The 18,261-nt window shown below is 45.9% G+C and overlaps 1 protein-coding gene across 1 annotated transcript in view; it reads right to left on the reverse strand.

The window, feature by feature from the left end:
* The window catches only part of LOC138566060 (retinoic acid receptor responder protein 2-like), a 140,367-nt gene extending 122,891 nt beyond the window's left edge, over positions 1-17,476 (reverse strand). Inside the window, exon 1 of the mRNA XM_069643091.1 lies at positions 17,098-17,476. Coding sequence (XP_069499192.1) covers positions 17,098-17,289 — 192 coding nt within the window. The 5' untranslated portion in view covers positions 17,290-17,476. The remainder of the gene's footprint in view (positions 1-17,097) is intronic.
* Positions 17,477-18,261: the final 785 nt, after the last annotated feature.

Consider the following 18,261-nt stretch of genomic DNA (forward strand, 5'->3'; position numbering starts at 1 on the left):
ATGATCCACATAATTGCCGATGGCACCGCTGTCGACATAAGCTTCAATTGCATGTAATCGATCCGGATTATCAGGGCTAATGAGGACCATAGGTATCACGAAATGCAAGGTCACGGAACTGGTTTTCACGCTCGGCAAGAGGACCTCTATTCTTGTCGGGCGAGGTTGTTTCCCTGCTCAGAGTTTGTAACTTTGGTAACTGCAGCTCCTACTGCCTTCTTGGAAGGTTTCACCGGACAGTCTCGAAGAAAGTGCCCTGAGTTTCCGCAATAGAGGCATAATTGCAACTGTTTTCTCCTTTCCCGCTCCTTTTGTGTTAGAGGACCTTTCAGACCCCCTATTTGCATGGGTTCCCCGGAGTCTACTCCTTTGGAAGGAGTTGGCGGTTTGGAAAATACTCGAGCATCAAACTTGGAACGATCGGCCTTCCTGTTCTGCAGTCTGTGATCTATTTGAACGACTAAGTCTATATAGTCCGAACAATCTTGTGGGGGATTCACTACTTGGGCTAACACATCTTTGAGCTCTCCACGTAGACCTCTATAAAACAGCGTAATCCTTTTGTCCTCAGGCCATTGAGTTTCCACTATCAGTCTGTTGAAAGACGCAATATAAGCCAAAAGGTCTTGATTACCTTGTCGCAACGAAAGAAGCTCATTGTCCAAGGCCTGCCCCTGTGAATGTCTTGCGAACAGTTTTTCCATACTGAGCTGAAAAGCTTGAAAATCATGGAGGACCGGATCATCTTGATTTACTAGAGGGCTCGACCAGTCTGCCGCATTGCCACTAAGGTACGAAAGCACGAAAGCTACTTTAGCTTGATCAGTTGGAAAGGCTGCTGGCCGGCATAAGAAATGCAACCGGCACTGATTGATAAATACTGCAAACCTCTTTGGGTCACCAGAAAATCGTTCGGGCGGAGCCAGAGGTACATTCCCAGGTAGGTTGATCTGCACTGGATTCATAGAGGATGTAGAAGGAAGATTTCCCCCAGATGCGGGTAACGGGGTCTGTCCGGCTTGTGACTGTAGCAATTGTCTAGCGAGATCATCTGTTCGCTCCTTGGAAATAATCAGTTCCCTTCTTAGAGCGTTCATTTCCTGAAGGGCTGCATGCACTTCTGCCCTTAGTTCCCCAAGTAACTGGGCTAGCTGGTCGGTATCCGAGGTTTCCATAGCGCCTGGACGGGAGTTTTGTGGTAGGATTTGCGTTCTGTAACGCTCACCTGATTCCCGTAGAGGCGCCGGTCTTGACTGGGCGTATACCGTATCTTCAAAGGTGATGTGTAACACACGGCTGGCTCTTTGGGCTGGACCTCTGTGCACTGTATGTCTGACTCGAAGGGTAAGATGTCTGCAGATAGAAAATATGGGATTAAGGAACTGGGTTATTGAATGTCTCTCTCTTCTTCCCTTTCTCTTCTCCTGTAGAACCCCAAAGGTTAAAGCTCTCACCTTAGGTAAGTGAACGCCGTGCTCTCCATCTGCCTCGGGGCAGGGTGCTGTAACCAGTTTCTTCACTGAATAAGGGGAGCAGGCCTCTTGACTTCAGAGGACTGCTGTCCGTCGTTTACTGCACGAACGGTAAGTTTTGAGTAATTCTAATGTCTTTAAAGTCTTTAGTAATGATGTTTCTTGTTTTGCAGGGTTCCAGCGATGGCGGATGACGGGCTGAAGTGAGTTGAAGATGGAGCCCGTGTGATGAATAGAAGCGCCTGGAAGCACGTAAGTAAGCGCTTGTTGCCTGCTTCACGATGCGCTCTAACTGTCTTTTTATTTTGCAGGTACAAGTTCGGAGCGGCTGCAGGGTGCCGGAATACCCACTGGGTTAGATGTGGAAAGGAGTAATGGCACGTGAGTATTAAAGTTCCCCAATGTCTTTAAACGCACCTTGTTTTGTCTTTCAGATGCGGGATGCAGCGCCGAAGGCCTCCGGAGCGTGCGAAGAGTTGGTAAGCTTTTGTCTTTCAGATGCCGGAATGCAGTGTGAAGACCTCCGGAGCGCACGAGGAGTAGGTAAGCCTTTGTCTTTCAGATGCCGGAATGCAGCGCGAGGCGTTGGTGACAGCCGATGGACCAGGTAAGTGAAGAGCTGTCACTGAAGACCGTAATGCTAACCTGTTCTTTCTTGTCTTTATAGGTGTTGCTGAAGACTGGATTCAGGATGGTAAGCCTTTTTCCTTAGGCCCAGGATCAGATGCAGAAGACACGATGAGCGTTCTGCTGCAGAGGATGCAGAATAACGCAAAGCAAGATTCATCCATCGGGTGTGGTTTAAATAGCCTCCTGTAGTGCTTAGGTGTCTCCTTCCACAGCCACGCCTAGGTAAGAAAAGAGTTCCTGCTTTCCAGAAGAGTTCCAGTGTTCTGAATCTAGGGAGTGGCTCCTGCCCCACCCAACAGGAAAAGTAGTTCCAAACAGAAGAGGATCAGAGGCTCAACTGGCAGGCAAGTAAGCAGCATGGTCTGCTGCAGGTAAGTCCACCCAAGCATTATGAGCCCGGCGCTTCCAGCGCTGGGACTGGGCATATTTATGAGCCTGGTGCCACTGGCGCCAGGACTGGGTCCAAAAGGTCCCAATTGGGACTGGTTGGCACTCGGAACCTGGGTTATGGATCTGCTTCCAAGGGAGTTGGGAAAACCCTGACCTTTTGGAAGCAGAGATCATGACAGGATGCTCTGAAGCCAGACTGGTGGTCATGGAGACAAACAACAGATTCAGTATGCAGATTAGGCTGGGAGATGGCCAGCTTTTCCAGGAGTTTGCCCAGGAAAGGAGTGATGGAGATTGGGTGATAGTTTGTTGGAGAGGAAGGATCGGCAGAGGGCTTCTTAAGGAGGGGGTACACAAGGGAGTGCTTAAGGGGGAGGGAAAGGTTCCAGTGGGAAAAGAGGGATGGCAGAAATCAACCAAGGCTGGAGCAAGGGTGTTGAAGTGGTCTTTGATGGTTCTGGTAGAGCAAGGTAGCACCTGCTTTGACAAGACTTTCATAGATTGGACTTGTCTAGAAACCTCATTGGGCATGAACAGGGAGAAGTAGGAGGAAAAGGGAAGAGGAGAATTGGCCAGAGAGGGGCCTGGAATGGCAGAGGGTGAGGAGGTAGAGAAAGAGGAGAGAGTGGACAGGATGTTTTAGTGGTGAAATTAGATGCCAAATTAGATTGAAATTAGATGCCAGACCCATGCAAAGGGACTGGGTGGGAATAGGAGGGGTGGAGACTGCAGCAGGATTGGCCAGCTCCTTGCAGATTTTGAAAAGTTTGGCTGAGTTGTTAGAAGATGCAGGCTTGGATGTATGCTATCTTCTTAGAAAGGACAGAGAGTCAGTATTGCCTTTGGCAGAGGCGGCAGGCCAGTTTGTCAGAGGATGAGCCTGATGCTCTCCACTTCTTCTCAGCCACCCTACACTTGCGCTTAAGGGTGGCGAGGTCGGAATCATACCAAGTGTTGCACTTGGATGCAGGCTTGAAAAAGATCCTCATGACAGGGGCAGGGACATCCAGAGTGTTCGAGATTGAAAGTTGAAGGTTGGAAAGGGCTGTGTCAGAGTGTGGGTCAGCCAAAAGTGTAGGAGGAGGAGAGAAAGTAGCAGCGAAAGCTTCTACTGACCAACGCATCCTGGGCCGGATGACCGTGACGATGGGTGGCAGCGCTGGGGTCGGCTTAACCAGAGGGGCAGAGAGCGACAGGTGAGAGGAGAGAAGAAAGTGGTCAGTTCAAGAGAGAGGAGTGGTGGGAGGGATTGACCATCATTGGAAAAATTCCCACTCTGTTATTGATTTGGATACTCTTTTTTCTCTGTATTCATCCAATTACTTTTACTTGATGCCAAAAAATGCTAATTTTCTGCCCTGACTGCCACTCCCACTCATCATCCCCGTCATCTCTACCAACTTCTTTCTCACATAATTTCACTTATACCCCCTGTTCCTTGTTGTCCCTCAATCATCTCACCTTGCTGATTACTTTATTCTTTTTTAAACTCTTCCTATGCCGTTCATTCACTGACACTCCCTTTCCTTCACCCCAACCTCCACCCACTTCATTATGTCCTTCTGCTCCCACCTTATCCTCTTTCAAACGTCTCTGGAACTGGGATCGCCTGGAAGAAATAAAGAGGCCCGAGCAAAACATACATTTTATCAAGTATATTAATGTTTCAAATAGTAATGATTGTGGCCCCCACATCCCAACAATGGCTAGGTGAAAGGCTTAACTAATCAATAATCCCCGAGCTGAGGAGCATTACCAAGTCAGATAATTCCACAGGGCCCATAGTTACGAAGGCCCCGGGGCATTACCTGACTCAGTAATGCCCCTATAGCTCAGGGATTATTGCTATTAGTACCCGTCCCATTGGACCGGGGTACTAAAGCTTCTTTCTTTCTTTCCAATGTTTTGGAAAGGGGAAAGAAATGGCCACTGGGGAAGGGAAAATTAAGTATGTTTTCCCTTTCCATGGAAGCCATTGACAATAATAAAAAATGTAAACAAACAAAATGGTTGCCATGTAAAGGGAGAAGGGATTCCATGGCAGCCATTCAAAAAAATAGAAAAAAGTAAACAAAAAAATGATCGCCATGGAAAGGAGAGAACGAACTAGGTGAAATCCATTCTTCCTTTCCATGGCGGTCTGTCGCAGATCAAAGCGGACGTGCTCGAGACAGAAGTGGGTGGAGGGAAGGAAACTCTGAGGAGGGCAGAGGAGGGAGGAGAGGGAAGCAGAGCACTTACCTGAATCCCTGGTAGGGGAAGATGGCAGCCTCCAGCTATGAGGCGGTTCAGAGCAGGGGAATTACCATTTGGTAATTCCCCCTGTCCAGCCTCCTTATTGGCTGGGAGGCTGCCCCCCCCACCGCCACCGGGTACTAATGGTTGGGTTGATATACTACCCATCCAATACATAAAGTATTCTATTTCCTCTTACCCTCCTTTATCTATGGTTGATTATGGATATTTACTTCTTTGTCCCATAGAGATATACAGGAAGTATTTTTGAATACTGCCTATTATTAGGCATTGCAGAGTGACCAGATTCATCAACAAGCTGACCTGAACAGTACGATCCAGTAATGCAGTCTTACCAACAGTGCCAAGTTTCAATCAGAAATGCCACAGAGGGTAATCTTTCCCTCTTCGATCTACCAGGCTCTGGAACTCTATTGCTGCAGACAGAGGAAAACCACCCAGACGTCAGAAAATCCCTTAACACCTGCCTATTTAAATCACGCACTAGCAGGGCACCCATAAGAAATTAACCAAACCTAAACACTCTGGATCAACCTCAACCGAACAGATTTTCCAATCGCATAGACATCAACCAGACGCAAACTAACAGGCACAGGGACATGCAAGTGCTAAGCCCAAATGCTACAGGCCTTTCTACAACCTGAAAATACACCCCATACATGGACCCAAAGACAGCCTGGAATGATGAGGGACTTGGAGAACACATCTGACAAATGGAGACCGGCCTCGCCCTGCATACTCTCACCAGCAGAGCAGGCACAGACGCACAACGCCTACGCCAAGGACATTCAAGAAATCAGACTAATTTGGGTGAGTCTTCCTGCACCCCCTTGACTGGATCTGGAATGGAAGAAACACGTTATCCTGATAGACAGCAAACGTTTGTTTTAGCATTGAAACCTCTAGGACAGGAGTCTTTGCTAACATAACTTCTCTCCTACCCCCACTAACAGACTCACATTTGCAGCTCTTGCCACCTTACACTACTCACGCGTTCAACCATTGCACACCACAGCAATAACAAAACAACGCCAATGTTCATATCTTTAGCTCTCTTACACACATCCCCATTCAAGAGGCCAACCACTCACAGCATTGACTTCTTTGGTTTCCCCCCATTGGATGAAAAACAAGTGGAGTTTTTTACTGCAATTATTTTTACGAAAAAACCCATCACATTTTTTTGAAATTATTTTTGACCCCATATATATAATTTACTATCCCCCCCTAAAAAATGCGATGATTTTTTTCTAAAAAAACATTGTGGCAAAAACCCTGCGAAAAAACATTCTGCGATGAAAGAACGTCGTACCAAAAAACAAACGTAAGTGTCAATGCCAAAAGCCACTTCCAATCATTACGGTTTAGGGGACTTCTGTACTTCTGGGCTGCATACATCAACACCTGAGGATTCACATATCCTTCTCTATTACATTAATCCCACCCCCCGCCTTTTCTCACAGGGCCAGGTGCGAACAGGTTTTCCAAAATGGTAATTGGTGAGTTATGCAAAACCACTTTACATTAAACACAATGAACGGTTATCCTGTTATATAATATCAAACTTCCTGTCATAAGAAGCCTAGAGCCGCCAGAAAATCCACCATCTCACCCACATCTGACCTCTGCTGATGCCTAACACCTCCTTCATCCATAATCCCAATTCACCAAGCTCCCTTTACTTCCCACACAATCAGTTTCAGCTTTCCATCCAACGCCATCCTTCCAGCATGCCTACTCATCCAACGTGCACCCTATACCACTCCATAGCCAGGTGCTTCTCCCTTCGTCCTATTTTATCTTATCCCAGATGCAACTGCCACCTCTACTGTATCCTAACCCAGCCCTAATGCGCCCTCTGCATCCTCTCCAACTGCACCACACTTTAACTGTGCACAACTACAACCCCACCTCTTCCATCTCTGCAGCACTTTGAGAGGGGATTTCACCCAATAATCAATGTACATGCAGCAAGTAGGGACAAACACATTTCCAATGAAGACTGTGTGTATTAAGTTCAATCATTCCAATAAATAAATAAAATTACTGCCTTTAAATAGTTCACATCGCTCCACATGACCTGCATCTCACAGTGCCCCTCGCCCATCACGGCACCCCCACACTACCACCATCCACATCTGCACACACACCTCCATCTAGGTCGCAATTTATGTTTTCTGGAAGATTGGAAAGACCAACCATTTTGAGAAAACAAGTCACACTCACCCGTCACTCCACAAAACAACTCCACACTATCATTTGCATTTTAACTTTAAGAAAGCACTGCAAAGCCTAAACAACGGGCCATCAAGTTACAGTCACAACATTCTCTAGTCAATTATCGCTCACTAATGGTCACATTCAGTTGTTGTGGAAGGTTGATAAGCTAACCACCAAAATGGAACAAATGCCACTGAACAAAGCTGAATATACCATATTCATATATCATATATCAATAAACATCACAGAGACAACGTGGGTAACCCAAGAAACCTCTCAAACGCATTAACACGATAGCAAAATATACACCGAGAGAATGCTTGCGGTCACCTAACACCAAAGGGCCCACTATGGCCAAGATTGTTTGTGCGTTAACATTACACTCTACTGACAATCGAATTCGGCTAATAGCACAGAAACACTGGCCTCTGGCCCGACTTAGTTCACCAGCCCTGTCCACACCATTATGTGAGTTTCAATGTGGTCAGAATCTAAGAGACAAACTCGTTAATTCCAAATACATTGGCTTCGTGACATAAAATACACAGTGCCCAAACCCTTTATGGACTACGCAACCAGTAACTGGCCGCTTTCCATGTGTCTCATGCGTAATATGCAAGTTCATCCAGCAAATATCTTCTTTTAGTATCAATGGCAATACATGGACCCTACGTTAAGCGACTCATTGTAAAACCAGGGGTGATTTTCCTGCATTGAGTGGCCTCAGAGGTATTGGACAAACCACACACCAAGGGCACTTTAGAATAAAGGAGCTCAGATCACGCATATGTTGCAAGACCATTGAGGCACCCAGAGTCTCATTTCTTGGCACTACATCACAATGAAGACAGCATCATTTGGGATAGAAGTCACGGTACAAATAGATGGACATAGACAGTGATTCCATAGAAAGGAGCAGCAATGGATAGACCGTATGGAATGACATTATTACGCCAGATGGGCTGGCCCATATTGGTTAGGCAAGACTTTATGAGCATGACACAGTGCCTGTTTTACATGATTTGTCTATATATTCCGTTTCACTAATGTTGCTCCATTAGGCTTTCTAAAACAAAAGATATACATTCTTACATGCTTTTGAAGCCATTAATAGAAATTAATCTTCGTTGATTAGTTTGGGCTATTAGGTGGCACTGAAAGCGCTACCTTTAAGGCAAAACTATTGTCATTAAATTAAGAGCGTTAATATAAGAGATTCAAATATGGGGTTTCAATGAGGGTCTGTAATGCTTTTCCAATGGAGATGACAATTGAGGGGGGATACACAGTTGTTAAGTTATTAAATCCCTCCCATTCCCTGCCCCTAGCCATGCCAATTCTTATGACTAATTCCACCCATTCCTGCCCTTCCCGAAACTCTTTGAGCTCTTCCATGGAGGCAACAATATTGGATGACTGTCTCTAAGGAAGCTCTCTGGAAACAAGCCGAAACTAGCGGCCATCTTTGAATAGGAAAGATATCATGCATCTTCCAAATAAAATTATACATTGAATCATGTGAGAATCTTTTTTAAATAGCTAAAGTAATTTACAATACTTTCGACAGCAGTAATTATTTCTGTCCTTTCTGCCTTTAATTGCCTTGTTGATTTTAATATAGCTAGGGCTGTTGCTTGTCCTTTTTTAAATCAGTTTTAATATGTATCAATGTCTTACAACACAAAATCGGCAATGTTGTCATACATGTCATGCAGTGCTCAAACCCTTATTGGCTCAATGATTGCATCTGTCAGCTAAGAAGGGTCATGCAGATGTTTGCCCCACATGGTCCCACAATCCGACTGGTTGTGCTTGGCTTCAAACATAAATTGTCTGGCTCACCCCACCCCTATTTCTGTTCTTCGATGCAGTCCCACTCAGTTGTTTTCCTTCCCCAACGCTTTTAAACCAACTGTAAAGTGTTCAAATAAGAAACATGCAATAAGACATGAAACCCCACAGTGCTCACATTGGAGAAGTTTTAAGGGTATTTAGCCCTGAGATCCTCACCAACGTGAGCACTGTCCTCTGTGTGTTTGCAAGATTTCGTACACAAATCACATTGTAAACTGAAATGACAAATAAATGAATACTTATGTGAACCAAAAATAGTATGACAGAAACTTTGTTTTACCTATTTGGAACAGTGGAATACAAGAATATGAATGCAACATAATGTCAGACTTAAAATATCTTGCGTTATGCAGCTTTTCAGTAAATTCACAAAGACACACAAAAACAAAACTGTGTGGCAATGCTATCTGTTAGTAAACATTATGGGTCTGATTTGAAAAATGGATTTAAATGGAAAATCAATGTCAATGCTTCCAGAATAAATTAACTGCTTGTACAAGTGCCGTCTTACTACTTGGGAACTGTCATTTAAACATTCCACCTGCTTGAGAAATGGTAAGCATTTCTGTTGTCTTATGGCAATTTTGACCTTACTGGGTGGCTCTCCATTTCTCAACAAGCGAGTCGTTTTTACCTGTTCTGAAGCACAAAGACCACATAACAGAGATGCACGGTGTGGCTGTTGAGTATTGCAGGTATGGGGACATGTTTGCAAGTTACGCTTGATTTTGTGAATCATTGATTAGCCACCTCCTTGAATGAAACATATTAGAGCTTGAGGCCCTGATTCATGAAATTACTTGCATGAAAACGGGGATTGATGTGCCATTCTGCCCACAAATCCCCATTCGTCAAACAGGTATTTCGGGACAGAATGGCACGCAAATACCTGTTTTACATGCAAATAATTCCATAAATCAGGGCCTAAATGTTCATCTTCCTATCGTCACCTGGTGAGTAAGGTGCCCCCCCCAGGTAACTCTGAGAACCCGACAAAGACATGAGGTTGAACTCTTGTTGTGTCTTCACCAGAAGACCTGAAGAAACAGGCGACTTGAACTCTCCTCCAATACCCTCCACGGAACCGTAGAACAGATTGCCAGTAAGTGTGCAGGCTCGGCTCCCGGAAAGTATTTCTGTGTCAACCAAAGGTGGTTACTTGGCCATTTTGTGATGAACCTAGGCTTTATGCCGTTTACCTGCACTAACAAACTGTGTTGAGTCTTGAGCGTCTCCCAATGCCCCCACACCCCAATCTTATTGGCTTGCTTGTGCAGCAGCGGTCTCTGATGTATCGCTTTCATAGAAGGAACACTCTTAAAGCAGGCTCTACATGCCTCTTGTTTTCTCCTTGGCAGGAGAACATTCAGGATATCAGGGTTGCTTTTGTTCCAGTCAGCGGGCATCGCTGGCCAATCTGGAGGGTTGCAAGTGTTTTAGGCTCATGTCCAACCCACTTAACACCAGGACAGGAATGCCCCATAATAGCTCTGCACCTTCGCTGCTGCTCCAGGGCTGTACCCTGATAAGTTGACATACATAGATTAAGGACAACCAACATTGGACATTTTTAAGTGCAGGTAGGCAGTACGGCCAACTGCGCTTAGGATGTGACCATGATGTGTGAAGTGCTAGAGTGGAGGCAGAAGAACTGAGGGACAGAGGCAGATTAGAAGCGAGGGGAACATGTTAGCTTTGCTAGCTAGGATAGATGGATGGGTTGAGTGAATGCTGCTGACCGAGCACAGAATGCAATCTATAGGTCATATGTTTGAATCCCTTTGAGGTGGAATCAGGATTTCATCCATCTGTGATTGACCAGAATTAGGACAATCAGGTTTCGGGATATTATTTTTCTTTTTAGTAGCGAAGAGCTGAAACCTGTGTCTTTCTTGCAGGTGCAGCAGCAAACGCTCTTTTGGTTGCTAGCTTATCTTGCAGGCAGGCAGAGCCAAGAACTGATGACTTGAATTGTGGGTGCTTTTGCTTTGGTGCATTTTGTTGCATCTCTTCGGATTGCGTGAGTAGCATATGCTGAGGACAACACAAAGCTTGTAGGTATTTGCTTATTTGCCCACCCATTGATTGACCATGTGTATAAAGTATTAGAGATTTTGCGTGCACTGCTATTAGCTGCCCACAAAAGCCCAAACTGTTGCCATTGCCAATGCTTGTTTATTTTTAAAGCAACAGCATCTCCTGTGTCTAAAATGTGCATGATGATGTCATCACGGAAACTCAATTTATTTTTTTCACTACGGCTGACCTTTTGGCTTTAACCGTGTGGTAGAGTGGTGGGTTGGCCGTTCATCAAGGTAAGCACCAGCCAACTGTGCATGCTAGACTTTATCCATCCCAACGTCAGTCAGGGCCACTACATCAGTATACTTTCCTCATTCCTCCATATATATATATATATTTATATATATATATATATATATATAAAATATCATTGGTTATTTATAACGCGCTTAATACCCAGAGGTTTCTAAGCGCGGACCCAGGAATCAAACCTGTGGCGCTCCTCGTCATCTTGCTGCCAAGGCGAACGGGTTGCCCCTGTGTTATCCCCCCGAGAATTAAATGCCATGTACGGTTGGCCAAGATATCTGATATGCGTGTGGTGTACGCAAAGTATTCTGTGTTGCGGATCATATAACTTCAATATGCCTGAAAGGTGTGTGTCCTCTCTCCCCCTTCTTAGTCCACGCACTTATTATTATGGGGTGTATTAAGCAATAGACAGAATAATTGATCCCTAGGTGTCTGTATCCTGGAGCAGAACTCTTACAATCGGGCATTGTTCCGTCCCTCCTATGAGATTCATGCCATGTAGGATTGTTTTCTTATCCCCCATTGTCAGCATTAGGCAAGTTGCTACTACAAATGTTACAATGTCTCTGTGGTTAGTAACAATCAGAATGGCAACAAATGTTAACAGTTACATTTAATGCCCTATAAATTACTGGATTTAAGTAACTTGATCATGGCGAATTCCATGACTCTAACTGCATAGTTACTGCTATCCATATTATGGGGGCCTTTAATAGGATTTACTAATTTCCAGATGTGTCATCAGTTCCTCACCAATAGCAACATATAAATAAAATAAAACAATGCAGAGGCACTAGGATAAATGCACCTCAGAATACAGAATTGAAAATGAGCGTGGGAGCCCCTCTACTGACAAGGGACATGGGTCAAATAGCCTGCTCTAGGGAATGTCTTCCCCTAAGGAGGGTCAACAACCACGTTTTAGCTCTCTGCACCCTTCACTGAGGAGAACTATGCATTTGCATTTCAGTCTTTGTCCCACCCACAAGGGCAGTCCAGCACCGAAATGCCAGGCAATACTCCTCTGAACAAGAGTGTCATCTTCCACACAAGACACATGTTTTGGCCTTGTTGGGCCTCCTCAGTGAGGTGAAGGGGTGCCTTTCTAAAGCACAGGGATAAAGGGGTCCACGTCTGGATTACATTTGGTTACTTAGGTCAAAACCTCAACTTTTATCAAACTGAAAAGGAGTGTGGGAGCCCCTCTACGGAGAACTAACATGGGTGAAATAACCTGTCCTATGGAATTTCTTCCACTTCATCTAGAACCACTGTTTCGAGCTCACTGCACCCTTCACAGATGAGAAATATTCATTTGCATATCAGTCTTTGTCCCACCCACAGTGGCAGTCCAACAACGAAATGCTATGGCAATTCTCCTCTGAACAAGATGTCTGCAGCATCCCCAGACATGTGTTTCAGCCTAGTCTGTGTCCTCATCAGTGAGATGAAGCTGTGCCCCTCTAAGGTACAGTCAGCAAGGGATCCATGGCTGGATTAGCCTTGGTTACTTAGAGCGAAACCCCAAGTTTTACAAAATTGAAAAGGAGTGTGGGAGCCCCTCTAATGAGAACTCAGGAGAGTCTACACCCTTCACAGAGGAGAAATAACCATTTGCATATCAGACTTGGTCCCACCCATAAGGGCAGTCCAGCACCGACCCTCCTGAGTGGAAAATATTCCATAGAACAGGGTATTTGACCCATGTTCATTCTCAGTAGAGGGGCTTCCACACCCTTGTATAATTTGTAAAACTTGGGATTTCACCCTAAGTAACCCAGGGTAATCCAGATGTGCACCCCTTGCACACTATGCCTTATTGAGGCTCAGCGTCATTTCACTGAGGAGGCCTAAACACATGTCTGGGGTTGCCGATGGTACTCTTGTTCAGACAAAAATTGTCTAGCATTTTTGGTGCTGGACAGCCCTCATGGGTAGAACCAGACTGATTGCAAATGGCTATTTCTCCTCTGTGAAGGGTGCAGTGAACCAAAATGTGGTTGCAGACCCTTCTGAGTGGAAGAAATTCCATAGAACAGGGTATTTGACCCATGTTCGTTCTCAGTGGAGGGGCTCCCACACACTTATTTAACCGCAGAATACAGACTTTAAGTTATTGATTACATCTAAGGATTTTAACTAACCTGTTTTAAGCACAGATTACGTTATGACAATGGGCCTCATTACGACCTTGCCGGTCCGGAAACACGGGTGCGGGTAAACTTACTGGCACGGCACCCTTGTTTCCGACCAGCATATTCCAAGTTTGGAAGCTACAGTAGGCAGAGCTGTCACGGAAGCACTGGCAACGTTATGAACGGTGCCAGTGCTTCCATGAACCCATTCCCATGGAGTCCTATGGGACTCCACGGCAATGGGGAACAACATTTTCCGGCACCTAGCTTGCCGGTCCAATGGGTCTTGAAATGTCCCGTCTCTACTGCTTGTAATGTGCCAATAATTTTTTGTAGTTCCATCATTTGCACAGCACTGTTTTTATATTGTTTGTAAAATATTACACTAATGTAAATCTCTGCAATAGCATATTCAATACATTTAACAGTTCAAATTCATTTTGCTTTTCATGCAACACAACTATTGCTTAACATGGTTGTTCATTTTGATTGGTTCATTTTTTTACACTTCCTCCATTGTGGTTTGAAAATAAACAGGACACGTATAGAAGTGCATTAATAGACTTCAATTGTAGTCAGTACATTCCTTCACAAGAACACCCTATGCCTCTCAACTCACAGGCTTTTGGTGGGTGCCACCCATCCTGTAAGCATCTCTCTCACCCCATAAAGCTCCCTACCCGCCCATGTCAAATGGCTTTCACCTGCCAAAAACAGTTTCCTGTTTTGGTACGGGTGCCCTTATGTATATATAGCTGAACATATTAGCAACAGCATGTTTCTTCCCTGACCTCTGTTCCGTGCCCAAATACCGAGTAACATATGACCTGAGCACATTGAGCAAGAAGTCCTAATGTTTTGTTTGCTTCCAGGAATTGAGGGAGCAAGTGTTTTCTTTCATGTCTACTGTCAACAGAGCTGGTCAACCAGTTAGGACACAAAAACACTGACCGAAATTGCACACCCACGCACAACCACACATACTTACACGCATGCATAACTATGTCCACACACTACGCCCACATCCACAATGTACAGGAAGGCACGTGGAAAGGGAATATATATACATCAGAATGTTAGAAGATGACATCCCTAACCCAGGCCAAGGTGTTTGCATCCTTCCGTGACTGCAGTGATCCAAAATCACACAAATTCCTAGATCACCATAACATACCCACATAAGTACAAGATGGGAGGGTTTATTTCATAGACCAATACCATATTAAATTCTTACCAAAGTCCAGTAGATCAGTGGTTACCCAAGATAGTCATCAGCATCACATGGTCATGTAAAAGGAAGAGGTGCACCTTACAAATTCCACGCAATACTAGATTTTTAAAACTTGTTTTTATTTATTGAATTTTTATGAGGCGCACTATACAGCTAAAAGGTGTTTCTAGGTGCCACAATACAAGAAGAGGGGGGGGCAAGGGAGAAACAACAGTAAGAGTCCTACTAGGCCTTGTGACATTCGGACCGTGCAAGAGCACTAACAAGCAGTGCAGGGGGCAAGCGTAGTGGTGGAGGTGGGGTGAGAGGGTGGTAAGTGACGGTCAGGGAAGGGGGCATAAAATGCAGGGGGGGCGGGGAAGAAGGATGAAAGGTCCCAGGTGCTAGGCAAGGGCTGGGAGAACCTGGGGGAGGGAGTGGGGGAGAGGGAAAGTGCCAGGGGAGGACCACCGTCTAAGTGTGAGGACGGGGTGGACCAAACTCGGGAGGGATGCCCAACCCACCAGGCTGGTCAGCGAAGGGGGCCCAGAGGGCAGTGCCGGTTTGGGGGGGGGCTGGAATAGACTGGTCAAGACGGCCTTGTGCTGTGTATGACCCATGAGGGACCAGGCCATCCAGTCGCAGCGGCAGATGGGGAGGTAAAGAAGAGCAGGGTCTTGAGAAGCTTCCGGAAATTAAGGAGGTCCGGCTCAAGTCTAAGAGGGGCAGGGAGGCCATTCCAGAGGGAGGCACCTGCCGAAGAGAGAAAGATCAAACTCCCTCTCTTTGCTTGGAAAAACATCTGATCTGCATAGGGTTGGAGCTAGAGGACCAAATGGCACTAGCAGGGAGTTATTTAGGGAGAGAGAGAGTTCGGTCTAGAGGGGTTCCAGGCCCCAGGAAGCATTGTGGATGATGCAGAGAATCTTGAATTTGATTGATGCAGCCACTGGGAGCCAATGGAGAGATTTAAGGGCTGGAGAGATGCGGTCTCTGGGTTTGAGGCCAAGGACAAGTATTGCAGTCCTATTCTGGATTAGTTGAAGGGGGCGAAGAGAGGCAACTTGAGGAAGAGGCTGTTGCAGTAATCCAGTCTAGAGAGAACCAGAGCTCTGGAGACATTGAGTTTCTGGGGGAAGGTAAGGAAGGTGAGAATGCCTCGGAGGAGTTGAAGTTGAAAGTGGGCCTTCTTGGCAAGGTCTGTGATGTGAGGGGAGGAGAGAGAGGAGTCAAAGATGAAACCAAGGTTTTTAGCCTCACAAGATGGTGAGGGGAGGGGAGAGGACACAAGGAGGGCGGCCAGAGAGTGGGGGGGGGAGCAGGGGTCCCAATGAGAAGGACCTCTGTCTTACTGGCATTGTGACAGAGATCATAAGCCGTGCACAATGCCTGAATAGAAGTCAGGCAGTCAGGAATGAGAGAGGAAGAAGAGGAGGTAGTGGAGGGAAGCTTGAAGGAGGGCTGTGTGTCATCAGCATAACACTCGAAATGAGGAGAGAAGGAGGGGATCAAGTGGGCCAGAGGGGCAAGGTAGATGTTGAAGAGCCAAGGCGATAGTATAGAGCCCTGAGGGACGCCACAGGTAGAGAGTGAGATGGAAGAGAGGAAAGGCCTCAGGTGCACCTGGGGAGGCCAACCAATCTATTGCCCGATCTGTGATATCAAGGGTATCACAGAGCTGCTTTATGAGGGTGGCATGATTGACCATGTCAAAGGCAGAGGACATAGCAAGGAGGATGAGAGCAGAAGGAGAATTGGAGTCATGATTTGAGAGCAGGTCTTCACAGGTGTTCAGGAGAGCGGATTCCATGCCTCTGGATGCTCTGAAGCCAAACTGGTGGTCATGGAGACAGCCAACAGATTCAGTGAGGTGGGTGAGTTAGGAGATGGCCAACGTCTCCAAGAGTTTGCCCAGGAAGGGGGTAGTGGAGATAGGGGAGTAGTTAGCCGGCAGGAGGGGCGGCAGACTGCTTTTTTAGGAGAGGATGCCCAAGGGAGTCCTTGAGGGATAGTGGGAAGGAGCCAGTGGCAAAGGAGTGGTTACAGAAATCAGCTAAGGCAGGAGCGAGAGAGGAAATGTTGTCCTTGATAGTTCTGGAGATCAGGGGAGCACCTGTTTGAAGGGGACTTTCATAGAGCAGACAGCTTTAAAGACCTCATCCGGTGCTATGGGTGAGAAGCAGGAGAGTATGGGGAAGGGAGAAAGGGGGCCAATGGAGTCCTAAGAGCAGGTAGGTGAGTAGGGAGGGGGTAGAGGAGAGTGAGGAAATGATGTCCTGGGTTTTTGTTGTAAAATGGGAGGCCAGTGCAGCACAGAGAGCTCGGGATGGAAGAGGAGACATGGAAACTGCAGTAGCATTGGCGAGTTCCTCACAGATTTTAAAGAATTCAGTCGTATTGTTGGTGGACCCAGAGATGCGAGCTTGGATACATGAGACTTGTTGCAGAAGCAGGCCATTACTGCTAACAAAATATCTATAAAATGGTTCACACTGATATCCTCAGGTTCTTTTCACTCTCTGCACATCACTTCCTCCTCACACACATTAATTCACTCAACCCATTCAGATCCCAGCAACTATCCCCATTGGCTTACTGTCTCGGTTGCCTCTTGAATGGAGACGAGGGCAAATCCATTAATCACTTCTTTGGAACTATAGAATTTCTCCAGCGTGTGTTCCAGGGCTTTCTGCTTCAGCTCCGAGGTCTCTTCCAGCTGAATCTGAGCAGTGGTTCCAGCCACAATGATGGTGGCACTGAGCCAGAGGGCTACCAGGTGCCGCTCCATCTTCCCAGCCTCTTTGATGTTAGCTGCAAGACTTCTCTTCCAGTCAGGCCTTTAAATGGGCAGCAGATCAGCTTCTTCGTCTTAGCTGAAAGCCAGAGATTGGCAAATATGGTCAGGCTTCGGATAAATGATTTACACTCCAGATCTTTGCAAAGCAGCAGTGTCTTCACTGAGAATGGCATTACCTGCAGTGCTTCGCACAAACTCCAGACTAATATGGATTCCAGTCGATCATTAACCTAGTCAGTCGATGATTAGGCAACTCTGTTCCTGGCCTCAGGTGACCTTGGCCAAAGTCCCGCTTGTGTTTTGAGTGTATGCATGATCATTTGGTGTGTTACACAATGGACATTATAAGTGATAGATGAGTGATGTGTTGGGATATTCAACTTTCGCCAGTATAGTAACTGATAATCCTAGTGGAATGGAAGACATCTCCACGAGGGCCCTCCAAATCACTCCATTTAGATCTCATAAATAGTGTCTGGAAAAAGTAATTGTTTCACTGGAGAGAGAGGAGCTGTAATGACCAAATTGCAGGCTTAGAAATTTGGGTTCTAATGATAGCTTTGCAACTAGTGCAAATCTGAAACAGTCAGGATTTCTGTTCTTAAATTGTAAATGTGTCAGAAATGGTAAATGTGTCAAAAATACAGCCACGCAGTATGCTTTCCAGCATTTACCCAACTATATGTTGCATGGCACTTGCATCCTTATTTCTGTAAACCTTTTTTAACCTGCCCTCCTAAGACTCCCTACTGTGCTGCATATTTGAGATTCTCCTTCAATAAATAACACCATCTCCTCCTTGAAGCCAGTTACACACTGATACCGAAAGTCCTCGTGACACGTTAAAACCTAGTGATTTGTGGATGTTTGAGGCGGGAGGGATTTTTTCATTTTGGACTGTGTGAGAAGAGCTTGGGGCTTGTGGGAGACAGCAGGGTTGACCTCTGGACAGGGGTGTTGCTA

The sequence above is a fragment of the Ambystoma mexicanum genome, chromosome 2p (genome assembly GCF_040938575.1).
Source record: "Ambystoma mexicanum isolate Mex_15411 chromosome 2p, UKY_AmexF1_1, whole genome shotgun sequence".
Taxonomy (NCBI): Eukaryota; Metazoa; Chordata; class Amphibia; order Caudata; family Ambystomatidae; genus Ambystoma; species Ambystoma mexicanum.